The following is a 20,588-nucleotide window of genomic DNA, read 5'->3' on the forward strand; positions in this document are numbered from 1 at the left end:
ACCGTCTTTAAGTCTTTATTCAAATGTCCCTCCTCCATGAACCTCCCACCTTTAACCATCCTAAGGCTAAATGGCCACTCCTCCCATACTAGTCTCCAGATCTCGCTTACTCTTCTTTTTTCCTGTAGTGCCACCACTTTTTAACATTTTAGACAATTTACCTACTTATTCGTTTATTGCCTGTCTTCTCTTCCTAGAATGTAAGCTCCACAACGATTTTTTTTCCTAGAAAGTGCCTGGCAGATGGGTTTTCAACAAATATTTGTTGACTTAATGGCATATCACATTATTATTTAAAGCTATATTGTATGATGGTTTATTTATCAGTGTTTGTGATTCAACACACTTGGTTTAAAACAACTATTTCCTAACTCTGTGGTCCGTAGGCAAAGCATATATTGTAATTTAATTCTTAAACATGAAACTTGCTGCTGCAGCAGAAATTCATCATCTGCTTATTCAAGTTTATGGAAAAATGTTTTTAGTTTATTTTTAAAATTGAGCAGATTTTAAGAAGAAAAGATTATGAAACTTGGGTCAGGAATCATGAGTCACAGTGGCAGCTTAGCTATTTTACAAAGTTGTTACATATCCCAATCAAAATGTACTGCTATGCTAACAAAATTATAGTATTTTCACAACACAGCAGTGATTAACCCTTTAAACCCTTACTTTTGAATGATTATAACCTTACTTGAAGGTGTTTTAAGAACTAATATGCAGTTAGCAAGTTACAGCTTGTAATAATGTCTAGAATTCCTTGGAGGAACGCCAGTTGATCTGTAAAAAGTGCCAGGCAGTCTGCCTTTAATTCCCCTATGTATCTGACCTCAACTAATCAGAAGGACCCTTAGAGTTTCCTGGCTTATTTCACAAATTAAAATTTTCTGAAAAATCCGTTCTCTTCATCAATGTCGTTATTACCTATGAGTTCCCATTCACTCATTTGTTAAACTCATTTATTGAGCCTTTACTGTGTTTTAGGTACTGTGTTATTGGTCCATTCATTTGTTACCTCACTGGCCAAACGTTTATTTATCTGTATTGGGGAGAGGCAAGATTTTAAGAGGTAAAATGAGACAATTACATAGTCAGGAAATTAATTTATCTGTAAAAAAGTGAGAAGGGTTAAGTAAGCAGAGGAGGACATATTCGCTTTTCATGAAAAGAAAACACTTCAAATTAGCTCCAGTTTAAAAAATTGTTTTGGCTGTAAGTAAGGCTGAAAGCCAGAAGATGAGTTATAATTGAAAATCTTTGTATTAAACATATACAAATATGTTAAACCAAATGTAGAAACCGAAGAAAATTATTATTTCAATTATATGTTTAGTACTATGAGGAAATACATTCTCATATTAATAGTCTACTTTCTAAACCACTTGAAGACAGCTTACACATGAAACCATAGTGCAAGAGAGTAAGACTAAAACAGGGAAGAGTTCTTGCTCAGCTTGATTTCTTGCTCCTGTACCCCTTTTTAGAGATAGGGCTACTTTGTTCATATTTACAAAATCAGTGCTATTCCAAGTCTGAACCAAGCCAGGTAGTAATTAAGAATGACTTTTAATTCCCGTTCTAGAGTTTCTCTTACCAGCTCTTCTACTGATATTAGAATCCTACCCTTACCCTTGGCCTGTTGACTGGACTCTGCTCCCTCATGGTACACTTGTCTGGATAACCAAATATTGCCTGCTTGGCCTTTGGTTGACTATAGCTAACAGACACCTAGCATTTTCTGGCACATTGCTACCATCGTATGTGAAATTTGGGCTTAGGCTCTTGTGTTTGGACACCTAAAGATGGGCTTCTGTCCTTGTCCTATTTTTTTTTTTTTAATCTTTCTGTAGCTAACTCAGCCTGAGTAAGACCTCAGTGTACATGCTTTCAGCAATAGTTAAAGCAATCTATTCTACATAAACTTGCTCATAGCTGGTATAACAATAGACATAGGGGCACCTGGGTGGCTCAGTCGGGTGAGTGTCCGACTTCGGCTCAGGTCATGATCTCGCGGTCTGTGAGTTCAAGCGCCACGTCAGGCTCTGTACTGACAGCTCGGAGCCTGGAGCCTGCTTCGGATTCTGTGTCTCCCTCTCTCTGCCCCTCCCCCTGCTCATGCTCTGTCTCTCTCTCTCTCTCTGTCAAAAATAAATAAACATTAAAAAAAAAAAGACAATAGACATAGATTGTGCCAGAACATTCTTCCACACCTGTAAGAAAGTCTTTCATTCCATTAGCCCACGATATCCTTCAGCATTGTGAAGGTAGCTCATGTTCTTTTATTTCTCATAAAACTCTGCCAAGTGCTATTCCTCTTGAAGTTTCCATGTAGAAAGAAATTTGCTAACCATGGAACAAGCATATCTCTACTGACCTGATTTCAGACAAGCCTCTTTGAGGTAGCCCTACTACAATCAGGACTTCTCACCTACTTGGTGGGGCTGAAAGCCATAAAGTATTGTCTGATGATAGGGGCCTTGGCTTCCTGAGTCAAGGAGACCAAGATGAAGCTGGCAAAGTTAAAAACTGGCAAGGTATCATGCTTCAGAGATATCTGTCTACACTTCCAGATGAAAGTAACACTTAAATCTATCATAAATGTCACATTCAGCCTTTAAGATGGTCACGATGGAGAACAAAGTGGCAACCATGACTCTTCAGCAATGAGTTCCTTGACTGTGGACAGATCCTTGTCATTAAAGTGATTCTTTATACACAGAGCTGTAGGAAATATATCAGATGAGGATGAGGATATGGAAATACCTCCATGATTGCTAGCTGAAACTCAGACAACTGCAACTAGAGAAAAGCACAGGAGATATTTTAAGGACTTACTGATGCCGAATAAGTGGCAAGGATGTGGGCTGCTGGGGGATTATAGCCCCTGAAAGATGACGTATTTGAGCAGATGTAATTACCATCAAGGGCTTATGAGCAAAAGTTGTGTATCTGAGGCAGGTCTCAAACAGAAGTAGCCACACCAACCATTCCTATAGTTGGAAATCAATCAACAATATTTATATACACAGTTGAGAATGGACTATGGCTCCCTAATAGGAACCATGTGGAAATGATAATTGACAACATCTTCAAGTGCATAGGACAGCAACCAGCAATAAGGTTTGCACCTGCCAAGTCATGTCCCTCACTGGGTATCACCAAGCCAACAAAATGTTGAAGATACAAGCAACAGTATGTACATTACATCTTCAAAATATAATGAAATGTGTACATCTTCAAAATTTTGTGGACTGTTGGGACATCTGGGTGGCCACTCAGCTGAGCATCTGACTCTTGATTTGGGCTCACGTTGTGATCTCACTGTTCATGAGATCAAGTCCCATGTCGAGCCCCCATTGGGCCGAGCCTGCTTGGGATTCTCTTTCCCTCTCTGCCTGCCCCTCTCCACCTCCCTGTCTCTCAAAGAAATAAATAAACATTTTTAAAAATTTTGTGGACTATTAATGAGAAATATTTTGATAATCTTAGGAAACAATGCTGCATAAATACTAAGTTTATTGACCTACTTATTTGATTCATATTTCATTGCTTTTGCCCTCAAAATGGAAACTTTGGAGTTTTCTTGTGTTGTGAGTGTTCATTGTTTCTTAACAGCAAAATCCTGAGTGAAGTTGACAGGGGCTGTAGAATAAAGTCAGTAACAATGAAAACAAATTAGCTGTCTCTTCACATCCAGCAGATCTAAGAGATGCACCGCTGACACTGATTCAGGTGTCATTAAACCAAATGCTCATCTTTGAACGTGCCCCTTTAAAAACATCAATATAGAGGCATAACAAGCATCAAATCCATAAATGATGAGTGGTGATGCCAGAGAATTTCTTGAGTTTTGTTTTTATGACTACATCTAAAATCATTTATAATGACAATAGAATTAAACCAGTTTTAGGTTGAAAAAGACAAAATCTTAAGGTGAAGTTTTCCATTGATCAAGTCAATAATGGCCATAAATTTGGAGAATTACAACAACCAACTCAACTTTAGTTTCTCCGTAGGTAATAATTGGCATTCTAGCACTTTTTTAAATCTATTTCTTACTTAAACGTGAAAATGTGATCCTCTGTTGAAAATTTGGTTCTCCAAACTAACATTTTTAAAAAAGGAATTTATATATTTTGTTTCATTACACTTTTTTAAAAAGTTTATTTATTCATTTTGAGAGAGAGAGAGTGAGTGCGAGTATGCATGCAAGCTGGGGAGGGGCAGAGAGAGAGGGAAGGAGAGAGAGAATTCCAAGCAGGATCCACTCTCAGTGTCAAGCCTGACTAGGGGCTCGATCCCATGACCTTGAGATCATGACCTGAGCCAAAACCAAGAGCCAAATGCTTCACTGACTGAGCTACCCAGGCACCCCTGTTTCATTATACTTTTATTTGAAGCTTAATTTGGCAATATTCTAGCATGAGTCTAATATGAGTATGAGAAGAAACTATACATGTGGAGTCCTCTAACTTGCTAAACCTCCCACGGCAATGCTCTGTCCTTTATAATGACTCTCAGATGGTTAAAGCCTAAGTCCTTGGACAAAGAAAAATACTCACGGCAAGTAGAGAAACAATATTGTTAAATGGATTGTGCTCTAGAAAGAGTAAGGCCTTCCTTGTTCCATTCAAAATTAGTTTAAACAGTAACACAGCAGCTCATTCTCATCTGGTTATACTGAACATCAGATAGTCTAAACTTTCCATTGCTCTTTAATGTTGTCTTTACCGGAGAAACAGAAATGGTTGGCTGATATAATTATAGTTGATAATTCTATAATTATGATTGTAGTTGATCTAAGTAGTTCTTTTTGCCAAGAGAACTTTTAAAACTGGCCAGTAATGCGCATGTTCCAGTTACACAATTTGAGAGAGTGTGAGAATACCAGATCTTCTCCCAGCACACTTCTGTGTTCCTGGAGCTGTACTGAGACAAGTGCATGGCCTTCTTCTATAGCACCCACGCAATGGATTATCAAGTGAGCCCAAGTCACTCGTGCTAAGCAGCTCATGATGTAAACTGAGCTGTAGACAAATACAAACAATGACCAAAAATAGAGGAAAGGACACTTGGGTGACTCAGTTGGTTGAGCATCTGACTTTGGCTCAAGTGACGATCTCATGGTTCCTGAGTTCAAGCCCCGCATTGGGCTCGCTTGCTGCTGTCAGTGTAGAGCCCTCTTCAGATCCTCTGTCCTTTCATTCCCTGCCCCTACCCTACTTCTGCTCTCTCAAAAATAAATAAAAAATAGAGGAGAAAGTAAGATAATGAGAGGAAAACTTAAAGAGATAGACTTCTGGAAGGTGAGGCACACGAGCTCAGCCCTCACAAGCTTTTAAGTTAAGAGTTTATTTGGGAAACTTCCTTCTCCAGACAGACTTTCCTGATTAATCCTCTCCTTTCTCCAAGAAAATTCTTTTCACCCCACAAAATTTCCTTGAAAGTATCACTTTAGATTGAGAAAAAAGAAAGTAGGAGCTGTAGTTTGTTACAGCATTGTTGCATGACGACTATTTGCATATGTATGTGTTTTCTACTCTAGTTCTCTAAGACTAATAGGAGCTTAGTCCCACCAATGATGATATTGGAAGTGATCTGGTTTTATATCTCAGGAACAAGGTAAATTATTATTTTCTCACTTTAGAAATGATACTAGTAGGGGAGCCTGGGTGGCTCAGTTGGTTAAGCATCTGCCTTCAGCTCAGGTCATGATCTCGCCATCCGTGCGTTTGAGCCCCATGTCAGGCTCTGTGCTAACAGCTCAGAGCCTGGAGCCTGCTTTGGGTTCTGTGTCTCCCTCTCTCTCTCTCTGCCCCACCTCCCCCCCCCCCATGCTTACACTCTCTCTGTCAAAAATGAATAAATGTTAAAAACATTTTTTAATAAAAAAAAAGAAATACTAGTAGAATAGTATATTTATCAGAGAGCCATATAAACTTGAATTGTAGTTCCAAATAATAAAATAATAAAAATATAATATAACCATAAATTAACAAAATAATAAAATCAATTACTCCACCAATAACTACTGAGTACTATTAATCCCATTTATTGGGCTTTTGCTGTATGCCACACACTGTGTTATTGGCTGTATATGCCATTATCACATTTGATGGTAATAACAGTCCTTTGAAGTAGATATTATGATTGTGGCCATTTTGTAGATGAGGAAAAGTCATTTTGGAGATGAGGAAAAGCCATAGAGGCTGCAGAATTTGCCCAAAGTCAAGCAGCTAGTAAGGGCCAATGCCAGGAATTCAAACCAGGACTTGTCTAATTCAATAACCTAAGATATTAGCTACCATACTTTCCTGCCAACACATTTTAAAAAGGACTTTTCTGACTAAGGACCTAATTAATATAATGAAATGAGAGTCTATCATAACGTTATTATATCTTTATTAGAAGCAATGGGTACAGTGCAAAGAACACTGGATTGGAAATTCAACAAGTGGAGTTTAGGACTGGTTATGCCATTACCTCAGACTGATGGAGGGAAAGTCACTTAAATTCTATAGGCTTAAATTTCTTCATCTGTGAAAAGAAGGCTAAAATAGAGGATGTGGAAGAGATTTGCAGGTCATGATACAGCTGGCCAAGGGGTCTTGAAGAAATGAGCAGGACTTTGCCTGACATGGGAAAGAATATTCAAACCAGAATAAATTCATTGTGTTATTTTAATTTATGCTCAAGTCATTTTTAAAATCAGTTTCCAATTAGTTTTCAGTAGTTCTCAATGAATCTTAAGTGAATCACTTATCATACTTCTGAGAGTACAGGTTTCTCTTTACAGGTTCTTCACAAAGGTGTACTTTTGTGTATCGCTGTGGTAGTTGGTCCTTCAACGAACTTCCCAGCGATAGTCTTCTCCCTTTAAATCTGGGCTGTCTTTGTAACATGCTTTTGGCTGATAGAATATAACAGAACTGATGCTGTATGACCTTGGAGTTAGGTCACAAGAAATTTTAAACTTTTACCAAAGTTTCTTGGAACACTCCGCCTTGGAACATTTCCTCTTGGAAGCCAGCCATCATGTAATAAACGTGACATCCCTGGACTCTGACATGAGGAACCCAAGCCACATACAGATACCCTGTGTTGGTGCTCTGGTCCAACCTCAGCTGAGCTCTCAGTGAACAGCCAGCATCAACTGCCAGACACGTGAATGAATAAATAAGTCATCTTGGGCAGCCCGATAGCCCTGGCTGTCATTTGATGACAACCAAATGAAAGACTTCAAAGGAGAACTACCCAGCAGAGCCCTGTTAATTCACAGAACTATGAAACATAATTAAAAATTATTTTTAAGACAAAATTTATTATAGGTAACCAGAACAACAACAGGAAACCAGAATGGCTGTATTAGATTTAAAACAGGGAAGCAAAATGAAAATGCCACATTTAAATTATTTTTTTATTATGCATGTAAGATGTACATGTTCCTTCAAATATGCTGGTTGCCATGGAATTCATTTTAACCTGTTAGGCAGAGCAAAACTTAATAAATATTGTTCGTCCTGATTTGGAATATACTATCTCTTCATTTACTTTTATTCTTAAATAACTTGAATGGTTTCATGGATGAAATATCTAGTTGCTTGAATCTCAATTTTACTGATATTCTATACAACCTACTATTTTCTTGCTACATTACAATGCTCATCAGGTTTATGGTCTCTTTCATTTGTCCCCTTATAAAAGTAAACCAATCTTTTTGTCTCTACACAAGTACATTCAGGATATCAAAACTTGCTTTTTGTTGCCAGTTGCTTTTGAGTTTGGATAGATATGTCACATTTATGTGTGGGGGTGGCTATATTCCAATATAATTATTTTTGCACATCATGTGTTTTTTTCTAATTTGATAGAAAAGCATCCCTGGAATAAAAGTACCCTATAAACTACTTTAAGGAGGACATTATAGGTTTTAGAGAAAAATGTGAATCTTCCAACACCACCTCAGTTAGTTGCCTGAGCAAATCAGGAATTAAAGTTTCTCTTAATCTTGTTGTATCTTACAAATAAACTGAAACCAATAGCTTGAAGACATTTGCCTTCAGGTGTTGATATAAATTGTGTCTACATGTCATCATTGTTGGTTTGGCTTTTATGTATTAAATCCGATACTCAGAAGAAAACATGTATATTAAATCAGATTTAGGAAAAAAATCTGTGTGGTAACATATCTGTATACTGACTAAGAAAGAAAAGCTCAATATATGTATTTTTAAAACACGTTCTGAATGTCTATTGTATTGAATCTCTTTTCTGACCACTAAGAGAGATCAAAAGATTTTTCAGTTTGTAAAAGTATTGAATTTAAATGCCTGTTCTTGACTAAAATTTACTCAATGTTATTTATTGTGTTCCTGGATCTTCAAAGGGAATATACTGATAACGAACCATTTTTCCTCCCCTCAATGTATTTCTATCTTTTGATCAATTTTCTTTCTTTCAATATCATCTACAACATTCATGGCTATATTCCTAGGTTTTCCTAGATATAAGAACCTGGCATTTCTTAATCTTTGCCACTGCAAACATGTTATTATTTCTAAAGCTCAGTAAGACCATCTTCCAAAACAATAACATTTCAAAAGTTGGTTCTACCCTTGACATAATTTACTAATTTATATATGACACTTCTACAGTTTGCAGATTTTCAAACGTTTTTCTGCTGCCATTCATGACAGAAGGATGTCCATGTGTGGGATACTCTCCCATGCATACCAGCAGAGACATGGGCAGGACACCAGAGACAGACTATGGTTTCTCACACTTCACAGTGCTATCTGTACATAAATAACTATCTGTAATCTCACACTATTATAGGATTGACCATGAATCTACTCCAATTTAATTTTGAAAAGTAAATCACTCACAGACTGTATTATTTTAACCATTACTGAAACATGTTACAAAAACCTCTTAATTAATAGCATTGTATGTGACATGACATTACTAGTGGAATGTTGGAGAACCACTATTCTACTCTGTTTCCTGTTTCATGAAAATTGTCTAATTTGCATAATGTTTTCCATAACGTTCTCTTATCCTTTTAATGTCCATGGGATCTATTTTTCCTTTCTTTCCTAACATTGGAGATTTGTAGCATCTCTTTCTTTCTTTGATGAGTCTAATTTTTTCCTTGATCAATTTCATTGGTCTTCTCAAAAAAAACAGCTTTTGGTTTCATTGATTTTATCTATTATTTGTCTATGTGCTCTTTCACTGATTTTTATTATTTCCTTCTTTAAGCTCATGCTGAATTTAATTTGTTCTTTTTCTAGGTTTTTAAGATTGAAACTTAAATAGTCGCTTTTAGGTCTTTCTTCATTCTGAACATAAGCACTTTAGTGCTATAAATTTCCCTCTAATCACTTCTTTACCTGCATCCTATAAATTTTTGATATGCTGAATTTTCATTATCATTCAGTTCAAAAGTAAATTTTCTTACAGGAAAGTTAGATCCATTGGTTATTTAGAATGTGTTGTTTAATTATCAAATATTTAGGTATTTTCAGATATCTGTTATTAAATTTTAATTAAATTCCACAGTAGTAAGACAAAACAGTTTCTATGATTGTAATTCTTTTAAATTTATGTGACTAGCTTTGTGGCCCAGAAGGTAGTCTATCCCGGTGAATGTTCCACGTGTTCTCAAAAAGAAACTACTGTTGTTGGGTGGAGTTCTTGATAAATATCAACTAGGTCAAATGTTTATATGGTTATTTCAAGTCATCTATACCCTTACTGATTTTCTATCTACCTGTCCTATTACCAATCAAGACAAGAGTGTTGAAATCCTCAAATATAATTGTGGATTTGTCTGTCTATCCTTTTAAAGGTCTTAGTTTTTTGCTTTACCTTATTTTTTTTTTAATTTTTTTTTCAATGTTTATTTATTTTTGGGACAGAGAGAGACAGAGCATGAACGGGGGAGGGGCAGAGAGAGAGGGAGACACAGAATCGGAAACAGGCTCCAGGCTCTGAGCCATCAGCCCAGAGCCCGACGCGGGGCTCGAACTCACGGACCGCGAGATCGTGACCTGGCTGAAGTCGGACGCTTAACCGACTGCGCCACCCAGGTGCCCCTGCTTTACCTTATTTTTAAGCTCTGCTCCTAGGTATATAAATGTGTAGGATTATTACATATGCCTGATGAATTATCATTATTAAATGTGCCTCTTTATCTGTACTAATATTTCTCACTCTGAAGCCTACTTTGTATATTAATATCATCACTCCAGTTCCTTTCATCAGATTTATTGAGGTATAATTTACATATAATAAAATTCATCAATTTTAAGTGTATAAATTGATGCACTTAAGAGAAATACAAGAAGTTGTGTAACCATCATCACAATTTATGATATAGAGCATTTCCATCCCTCCAAAAAGTTACCTGCTATCCCTTTGTGGTCACTCTTTCCCCCACTCCTGCCATCTGATATGCTTTCTGTCTCTATAGTTTTTCCTTTTTCGAATGTCATATATATGGAATCACAGCAAATAGCATTTGGGGTTTGGGCTTCTTTGATTTAACATAATGTATTTTCAACCATGTTGTTAGTTTGTTCTTTATTATTGCTTAATAGCATTCCATTGAGTGAACAGACCACATTTTGTTTACCTATTTGCCAGTACAATAGCATTTGGGTTTCTTTCAATGTGGAGCCATTCTATAAAGCTACTACAAAATTTGGGTACATGTTTCTAAAATGAAATGTGTTTTTATTTCTCTTGGACAAACATCTAGGTGTTGTATTGCCAGATCATATGGTAAGACTGGTATCTGAAACTCAAGAATGGTGGTCTTAGGGTATCTTTCTTTACCCATCAGGCTTCTATCTAATGCTAGAATCAGTCCCAACAGCTATGAAATCATGACTTCATAGTGAACACTGTGCCAGGTAACAGGAGTACACAACAGAAACTTGCTATCTATAGGTAGACATTTTAAGGCCTTAAGGCCCAATAGTGGCCACCTGTAGCCAGAAAAAAAATCAAAAGAATTCACAACTTAAGTTCCGATCTTGATTCTACTTTGAGAGTGTAAAAGGTTTTTTTTTTTTTGTTTTTTTTTTTTGTTTTTTTTAAGATTACAATAAATCACAATCTTGGAAAACGTGAACACGTGATACTATTAACCCAGCCCAAAACCCTGTTTAGAAATTCTTGTATGCAATTCAAATATACTTAAGACCTTCAAACACTATATTTAATTGGCAGATGTTACTTTTTAAGGATACAAAGAGTTTTCCTTACACAACCAATTAATTACTGTGGATATAATCTGGGCCTTGACTGCTGGTTTTGTTCAGTATTCGCACTTGCAGCAGACCTCAGTAGCCGTTTAAGACCAAAATGGCTAGAATTACCTGCCCACCCCAGCTCCCAAACGTAACTGAAAAAAGTAGAGGAGCTCCAAGGAGTTAAGGAGGCACAGACAACGGGCACCGTGTGCCTGCAGAATCTGACATTTAAATCGCCCTGCCCTTCTGGGCCAAGGCAGCCTTGGACAGGCGGGCGTGTCAGAGACAGAATGTAGAGGAGAAAGGGCTGGGCTCTGCCAGGCAGCGCGCGACGACGCCCGAACCTTGGCCTTCACAGCAGCACTCGAGAAGCCCACTGGCAGGGCTGCTCCAACGCCCCCGCCGCCCTCCGCGAATCCCGCAGTAGCCGCGCAGGTGTGCGCGGTGCGCGCGCACGCAGTGCGTGCCGGGTGCGGGTCTAGCAGGCGGAGGGGCTGCTGGGCGCCTCGCGGAGGGTGGTTGGCTGGTGGGTGTCGGCCTCCCAGCCATCCCGCCTCCTTCTTCTTGTCTCGCGCCGGCCGGGGATGCTCGCGCGCGGCGCCCCCTTGCCTGTAAGCCGGCCGTCTCGGGGGTGCGGGGGGGGGGGGCGCGGCGTGTGTGAGTAGCTGGGAGGGGGCCGCGAGGAGCTCCGCGGAGAGCTCGCCCGGGTTAGTCCGCCGTCGTCACCTGACTCGTTGGAGCAGCCACAGCTGAGGTGGGGGCGGGGATGGGAACGCGGCGCGGATCGCTAGAGAGACGCGGCAGCGCCGGCGGAGGAGGCGGCGGCGGGCGGGTACAGGCTTCTGGGGCCACGGGCGGCGGGCGCAGGGACCGCGGAGTGGAGGGCGGGGGGCCGGGCTAGGGCAGGAGGCATCGCGCCCCGGGGCACCGGCTCCGCGCGCGGCCGCACACACCCACCCGGCGCGGCTTCCCTCGGCGGCCGGGGCTCCGCTCATCCTGCGGCGGGAGGCGCCGCTCCCGGGGCGGGGTGAGTACCCGCGGCCCCTGCTCGGCCCCCTCCTCCGCGCTAGGGCAGCGCGCGGATCCTGAGAGGATAATCCTAGGGCGCGGAGAAGGGCAGCGGCTGGGTGACAGCTCCGTGGCGCGCTCGATTGCGGGCGGGGGGCTGGGCTGGGCTGTCAGCCCGTCTCTGCTCCACTGCCAGGAAGGGCGAGGCGCCGAGAGACTCCGGCGCCTCCGCAGAGCCCCCGGGCGGCCCCTGCGGCGGGGATTTGGGGGCGAGGGGAGGGGACCCGGGCGTAGGGCCTCGGCGGGCCTTTGGAGGCGGCGGTGAGGAAGGAAAGGGAGGAGAGGGCATAATATGGCGCAATGCTAGGATAATCTCCACCGCGCCCGAAGGAGGACAAGCCCACTGCTGCAGCAGCGCGAGGAGGAGGAGGAGGGAAACGGCCAGGGCTTGGGTATCCGATTCAAACCCCGGAGCCTGCGGGCTACTGGGAAGAAACGCTGCGGCGGGCAAGCGAGAGGTGGGCACACGGTGGGCGCGGTGCCCAGGGAATAACCCCGACGCACGCCGGAGCTGGTCGGACACGCGGGGATCAGGTTGCAGGCGAAGTGCTGATTGGGGGGGAGGGGGACGCCGGAGGGGTGAGGCGGGAGGCACGGGGAGTGGGATGGGGACGGTGTTACGAGGCTGGAACCGGAGGGGGCTCCGTGACAGACCTACTCTGGTTCAAGACCCTTAGATCGCGTCGCAAGAGAGGGGCTTAGCGCTTTGCTAGCTCCTAGAGGTGGTACCAGGGCGGGGACGGAGGAGAAGGGAGCCGCCGTGCGGCTGGAGGAGGCAGGGCCGGGGTGCTCGGAGGGTAGGGTCTGCGGGTTTCAAGCAGGACCATCTCCCCTTCTTTCCCGCAGAAGAGGAGGCGATAGACTTGGCCGGAGAAGATGTCGGGCCAAACGCTCACGGATCGGATCGCCGCCGCTCAATACAGCGTGACAGGCTCCGCTGTTGCGAGAGCGGTCTGCAAAGCCACCACTCATGAAGTGATGGGCCCCAAGAAAAAGCACCTGGACTGTAAGCATCTTTTTATATAAGCGGGACATGCGCATGGCAGAGGCGCCCTGGATGCCAGCGTGCGGCCTGGGCTCGCAGTCTGTAATGCTGCGGCTTTCAGAACTCCCAGCTGAGCTCCAAATCCCCAGAGGTGGAGGTGTTGCCTTGGGGCAACCCTGAAACCTTGTGTTTGAGCCATTTTTTTTCTCCTGTTGACCTCCAAGGTCTTGGTGGAGAAAAAAAAAAAAAAATACTTGTATGTATTAATACTATGAAATACTGAGAAATTGCACATTCTGGATTAGGCACTTTTCACTTCTTTCTTTCTTTCTTTCTTTCTTTCTGTCTTTCTGTCTTTCTGTCTTTCTGTCTTTCTGTCTTTCTGTCTTTCTTTCTTTCTCCACACACCACTCCTTTATCCAGGTTATAGGAAATCAAGGGTTGAACAGTCATAACCCTCCCCCACCCCCAAAAAAGAAAAAGATGAAATTATAAAAGGTCACATTTATCACCCTAGTTTTCTAAATACATTTTAAAAGTGTCATCTCTTTCACTGTGGCTGCTGAGGTTTTGTGTGAGTGTGAGTGAGTGTGTGTTGTACATAACCACACCAAACTGAAATAAATTCAAGCTATTGAATGAGGAAATTGAACTTCAGAGATCATGGAGATTTCATTTTACACATCCTGGCACACTTCTTTGTCCCATTCTCGGAAGCTGCTGGGCAGAATGACTGCTGTGGTCACAAAATGGATGTGCTTTTTCCAGCATTTGTGATGGTGCACTTTTACATGAAAACGTTTCATTCATAATGCTTTCTTTTTATATTTGTTATTTGATGGAAAACAGCTTTAATCCAGTTTAGAATCTGATATAAAATTTTCACATGATTAACGCTGTAAATACTTAGTTATTGAAAGACAAACAGGGACTTAGAAAAAGGCACTCACTGGGTTTAGGTGTTGAGACTCTTTATAGGTAAGGCTCCATCAGCACATGTCCTCTAGCTGATTCAGCTCTAGCTGTTCAGTCTCGTTGACCTGCTTAGGAACTGCTCTGTTATGATGTTTGTTGATAAAGGTCAGTGCTGGCATAATAGACACAACTATAGCCATACCCATTTCCTATCTAGCTTCCTTTGCCCATTTTCTGAGTTTCTTTTGCTTCAGGCCTTCCCCAGTGTCTGCCTTGTGCAGTGGAGAAAATGGCACCAGTGTTAGAATTGACTTTAGTCCTATTATCTGTATGAGCACAGCTTGATGAAGCATACAGCTGGACATTGTGAGGGTCATCCAGGCTTGTGAAGCTGTTGTGTCACAGAATTGAATAATTTTGCTTCTAGAAGCTTGTCTGAGGGGAAAACACCATTACCCCTTTCCTGGGGGAGTTTCTAACAAAATTTGTTGATTATGGTATCATGTGTTATATGTGCAGTACAGGATGGAAGAGGCCACCAGGGCCAGGGCACCTAACAGGAGTGGAAATTATAAATTCATGACCAGCTCATTTTGCTGCAGCATGCTGAATCATTTAGCCATCTTTCCATCAGTTTCCCCAACTCTGGAAAGATGACTCATGTCTTAAAGGTATGTGTCAGTCTAGCAAATATTCATTAATAAAGAAGTTATAGGTTATTGATTTGCTAAATGCTATGAAAATGATAGATCAGTATATTGATACATATCATAAACATTCACAGGTTTGAGCATTTCATCAAAACTTTATTCAGATAAAGACCCACTTTTCCATATCTAAATATTTAGTCGCCTTAGTATTTTAGATCTGGAAAAGTCTCTTAAAAATTTCAAGGTGGGAGGTTTTCCAGTATCTCTAGCATATGTTACTGAGTGGGGTGATTTTGAAGATGTGGAACATAAGGGGGAGATTCTGTATTTAGGAAGCAGATGAAGCAGGAATTGGTATTGAATTAGTGTGAATAATCATAAGAGCTAAACATTTATTGAGCAGTTAGTATATGCCGGGCACTGGGCTTTACATTATTAATTTATTGCTGCTTAACAGGTTCAGGAAAGGTAATTAACTTTCACAGCTTTTAACCACTGCACTTAACTATTGTCTGTGGCTTATTGAATAATATTTTCTGTGGGGGGCTGTGGGGAGGAACAGTATTAGCCTGAATGGTTAATCTCCAAAACACCTATCCTGTTTGTATGGCTTTGTGTGAAATCATGCAGCACAACCCATGCTCTATTGCAAATCTCTATGGTATGCATGAAGACTTTTGAATTTGGTCACTTAAAAAAATGAGCAAAAGGCAAGCACTGAACAGTATTAGTTTTCTTTTTAACATTTTAGTTTTTGAATAAGTAATAAAATAAAAGAGCTGCACTTAAATACAACCTTAGGGCAAAATTTGGAAAGATAGATATCACATTATTGATATGTCCTATCTTAAGAAAAAATGACATGGAAAATTTGAGTATACAAATACTGTTATATTTATATGCATTTTAAGAGGGCATTTTACTTGGAATTCCTTGTGAAGTTCCTTTAAATAATAGTAGACTACCTTAGCAATTTTTTCACAGGTTTTCGGTAACATAACAGTTATAACAGTGAGTCACATCCATTATTAGGACATGCAAACACATAACTAAGTTTCCCTATAGGCATTGAAGCACTCTTAAGTAATGTTTTAGTATTGAAAATACTAAATAGTAGCTGGGAGGAAAAGAGCATAGTGTAGAGTGGAAACAAAAAAAAATAATTAGCTTGATTTGTGTATAACTTTTTAGTTTGGAATTTAGGTTGGAAGGTTATAAGATTAAAGTTTATGGTTTTGTGATTTTTTTTTGCAGATATGGGATTAATGGAATAGGCTCTGAATAGTATTTAAAGTATTGGTTTAAAATATGATTTTTTTCTGTTTGGGTTGATAGGCCAAGAAAATTAGGGTTAATTCTAGTGGTTTATAAAATGATGCTTAATCGTATGTGATTTAAACATTTAAAGGAATGATTTGTTAACATCTGAGGGCAGAGCGAAGGTGGAGATAAAGAAACTCTAGGCGTATAGTCTCAGATTTCCCCCCTTTTCAGTAACAGTAAGTTTCTTAGAGGAAAAATATATTCAGAAAAAGCTTCACCATAATCAGCAGATATTTATTGAATTTAAAGTAAATTAATATTGGGGCTCCTGGGTGGCTCAGTTGGTTAAGTGTCCAACTCTTGATTTTGGCTCAGGTCTCGATCTCACGGTTCTGCTCATGAGATCGAGCCCTGCGTCAGGCTCTGTGCTAACAGCATGGAGCTTGCTTGGTATTCTCTCTCTTCCTCTCTCTCCTCCCCCACTTGTGAGAGGGCATGCGTGCACATTCTCTCTCTCACAAAATAAACATTAAAAAATAAATTAATATTTTATAATATATATTTTAAGGTATGTTTGAATTATGTAAAACTTTTATTCCATACTCTGCTATAATAATCTTGCTCCTTGCACGTGAAAATTAAATACTTGACCAATGTTAGTTTGACATTAGTTCTTCTGGGTCCCTTTATACATCTTTGTTTCCTTTTCTTTGTAACTTTGTGTACCTATTTGGTAACACATGAAATATCCAGGATTCAGCAAGCATTTAACTTTTGGTTACAACTGTTGTGTATTTCAGTTGCTTTTCCTTTTCTGTTTTGTAGTTGATGGCCTGCCCAAGTCAAATAATAAAGAGATAAGATCCAGTAGGGCACCTAGTATCTGCCCAAGTGCTGTATCACAGTTAAAGAACAACCAAAAAATAGAATCGGCCCAATGTAACACCTGCAGGGAGAAATTTGGAAAGTTTGGCAGCCTAATATTCATTTCTGTTAATAGCTCTTACAAACAACTTCTATATATGTCCTGTGGTTAAAAAACCCTATTTAACATTATCAAAATTTAAATGTAGACATTTATATCAAACCAAACCTCATGAAAAGCCAAATTGGGTATCAGTAATGCAATTTTTTTTCCATTTTAAACATCTTGAGGGTTTTTAATAATGAGCTTATGCTACATAATGAACAAGTGATTCGAGTTCTGAATCTTATGTTTGAAGGATACTGACTGTCATTTTAGAAATGAGTCCTATCCTCCCAAATTAAGAAAAAGATGTTACTTCTTATTACAATATCTATAAAAGTAGTGGGAGATATGGATTATGTTTTGATTCAAGGCAAATATTGGCAAATTACCACAAGATTCCTACTGTTTTAATTTTATTCATAAAATATCTGCAAATAAGACATATTGTGAGCATATATAATGAAAATTTAACCTTAAAAGTTTATTTGCTTTACAGAAGCTTGCTTAGTATAAATAAAATATATTTTGATTTATAGAAATGCTATTTGCATGCTAATTCAGTTGATACCATATTTATACTTGTGATAACTGAAAAAAATCTTTCTATAGTGCATAGATCCAAAAAAATAAAGACTATTGAATAAAATTAATAGGATCGATGTATAAAAGTTTACTGAACACTAGAGTAACTTTCAACATGAGAAGTGTACTGTTTTGCTGTAACATATTTTACTTTTATCCCACTTGTTCTCATTTCACTATTTGTTATTGACTAAATACACCCTCTCATTTTTCTGTACCAAGGCATGCTCCATTCCTCCTTGATTTCACCAGAAGACCCAGTCTAGGTGTGGAGATGGAGGAGATAGTATTTTTTAGGCAGTGAGGAAGAGCCAGGGGAAATCACTTCTGAAAAAGCATTCGAGTCAATGATCATTTATACAGTAAATCTGTAAAGACGCCAATCTGTATGGTCCTGTGATGTTCCCAGACAACACTCAGCATTCTGGGAGAGGGTGGAGAGATCATGTGAGGTTTGGGGGCTGGCAGGAGCAGGAAAAGCAGAAGAGTGGCAAAGAGTCTCAGGTAATAGTAAGGAGCATGCTTTAGAAATGACTTAAAATTGGGATGCCTGGGGTGGCTCAGTCAGTTGGGCATCTGACTTCAGCTCAGGTCATGATCTCACAGTCTGTAAGTTCAAGCCCCACATCAAGGCTCTGTGCTGACAGCTCAGAGCCTGGAGCCTGCTTCAGATTCTGTGTCTCCCCCTCTCTCTGCCCCTCCCCTGCTCATGCTGTGTCTCTCTCTGTCTCAAAAATAAATAAAAACATTTAAAAAATTTTTAAAAAACAATGACTTAAAATAGTTAAGCAGGCTTTATATCAACTGTTTTTTCCTGGATCTTTTTACTTCCAAATTTTCAGAGAAATCTTTTTTTTTTTTTTTATGGTATAATATTCTATTTGGGTCACTTTGGATATTTTTTTCTCCTTTGGTGATCACTGTAGTTAGCAGATACTTTCTTAGAACCAGTATATAATTGGTAACTCACAATTTTTTAAAAGTTGCAAAACTTGTATATATAGAAAAAAATAAAATTATGTAAGAGTAGGTAAATGTATATATTAATTGCAATATTAGCTTGTAGTATTTTAGATTAAAATCTAGATTTTTGATACATTGCCATATTAGTTTTAATGTTTAATAAATGGCTGCTGAAGTCTTGTAATTTAATCTGTGCACTCAGTTGCTATGGATCTATCTCTTAGCTTTTCACAAATAAATATCCTTCCAATATCTTACCTCCTCTTTTCAGATTGATTGATGCTGGGATGGGATGTTCTTGGAGCTTATCTAGGTTTCAGTAACTTTGTAAAGAAGGTCAGAAGTGACATATAACCTTCTTCCCTGAGAGCCTAGGATGCTTTCCTTAACAGAGTTGTATTTTAGGTGGCTCAACTCCTGAGCCAGCTGCTATTAAGTGAGGCTTCAAATATAATCATAGTTCAATTAAATAATTTGAAAAGCCCCATTTCTTTCCATTAAAAAATATTTATTCAGGGCGCCTGGGTGGCTCAGTCAGTTGAGCGTCCAACTTTGGCTCAGGTCATGATCTTGTGGTTTGCATCCAGCTCTGTGCTGACAGCTCAGAGCCTGGAGCCTGCTTCAGATTCTGTGTCTCCCTCTCTCTCTGCCCTTACCCCGCTTGCTCTCTCTCTCTCTCTCTCTCTCTCTCTCTCTCTCAAAAAATAAATAAACATTAAAAAAATAAAAAAAAATATGTTTATTCAGTTCCACCTTTGTTTGCAAATTCTTTTCTCTTTACAGAGAAACACCATTTGCTTGTGAAGGGAAATGTTGGCTGTCTTTTTTCTTAGGGGTTTATGTAATGTGCTCTATGCTTTGTTTCTCATTAAGGAGAGAATAGTAGAATGGCATACCCAGTGTCAGTTGCATGATGACCTATAAGACAGGATGGAGTCTTCCTAGGAGCAACTTGATGACAGCCCAAACCACAGAGAGAATTGTACCCAAAACCCCACAGCCTTTTTTACACCTGGGTTCCTGCTCTCTCTTCATTTGTTCCAAACGTGTGAGGATCCCTCCTGCCTTCCCATGTGTACATAAACTGTCTCTACTATGCATCTTTAAGAAGGATTTAATGTTTTCTAAAGGATTTTGTGATATGCCATTCCTGGCTGCTCAAGAGAGAAGCTGCATTTTTGTCTACTTTGTGTGGTTTTGCTTTTTGGCCTGATCATTAATTATTCTCCCAGGGTTAGCACTTTTATTTTTTTTATTTTTTAAAAAAAAATTTTTTTTAACTTTTATTTATTTTTGAGACAGAGAGAGACAGAGCATGAACGGGGGAGGGGCAGAGAGAGAGGGAGACACAGAATCGGAAGCAGGCTCCAGGCTCTGAGCCATCAGCCCAGAGCCCGACGCGGGGCTCGAACTCACGGACCGCAAGATCGTGACCTGAGCCGAAGTGGGACGCTCAACCGACTGAGCCACCCAGGCGCCCCAGCACTTTTATTTTAAATGATACCTCTCCTCCTTTCTGTATCAGTTATTCTGTCATCTGTATCTTTAACCTCTCCTCCTATCTCTCTCATGAGCATTTTCAAGTATCTCCATGTAAAACAAGGTCACCGACACACAGCCCTCCTTGGATTCTATGACCTCTTCCAGCAGCCAACCTGTTGTCCCTTGCCTTTCTTTCACAGCCAAGCTTCTTGAAACAGAAGCTCACCATTCCAAAGAAAACAAACACAAGTCTACCCCTCTTTGGATATTCTGTGTCTTTGGCTTAACCCAAGTGTGAACTACTAGGATTGTTGTCAGGTTCTAGGCATTGCCCACCGAATTGGCCAAGCCACTAATTTGAGAGTTTCCCCTCATCTGTCACATCCAGTCAGTGATCAGTTGTTAAAAAAACTCTCTGAAATGTCCTTCTTAACTGTTTCTGCCTTCGTTTA

At 40.0% G+C, this 20,588-nt stretch overlaps 1 protein-coding gene across 1 annotated transcript in view; it reads left to right on the forward strand.

Annotated features, from left to right (window-relative positions):
* The first annotated feature begins 13,202 nt into the window (after nucleotides 1-13,202).
* Nucleotides 13,203-20,588, forward strand: part of SNAP91 (synaptosome associated protein 91) — a 146,014-nt gene continuing 138,628 nt past the window's right edge. Inside the window, exon 1 of the mRNA XM_047102763.1 lies at nucleotides 13,203-13,332. Coding sequence (XP_046958719.1) covers nucleotides 13,203-13,332 — 130 coding nt within the window. The remainder of the gene's footprint in view (nucleotides 13,333-20,588) is intronic.

This window comes from Lynx rufus, unplaced genomic scaffold (assembly GCF_022079265.1).
Source record: "Lynx rufus isolate CCGP_SWC_20201006 ecotype Redwood Valley unplaced genomic scaffold, mLynRuf1.p SCAF_6, whole genome shotgun sequence".
NCBI classification, from domain to species: Eukaryota; Metazoa; Chordata; class Mammalia; order Carnivora; family Felidae; genus Lynx; species Lynx rufus.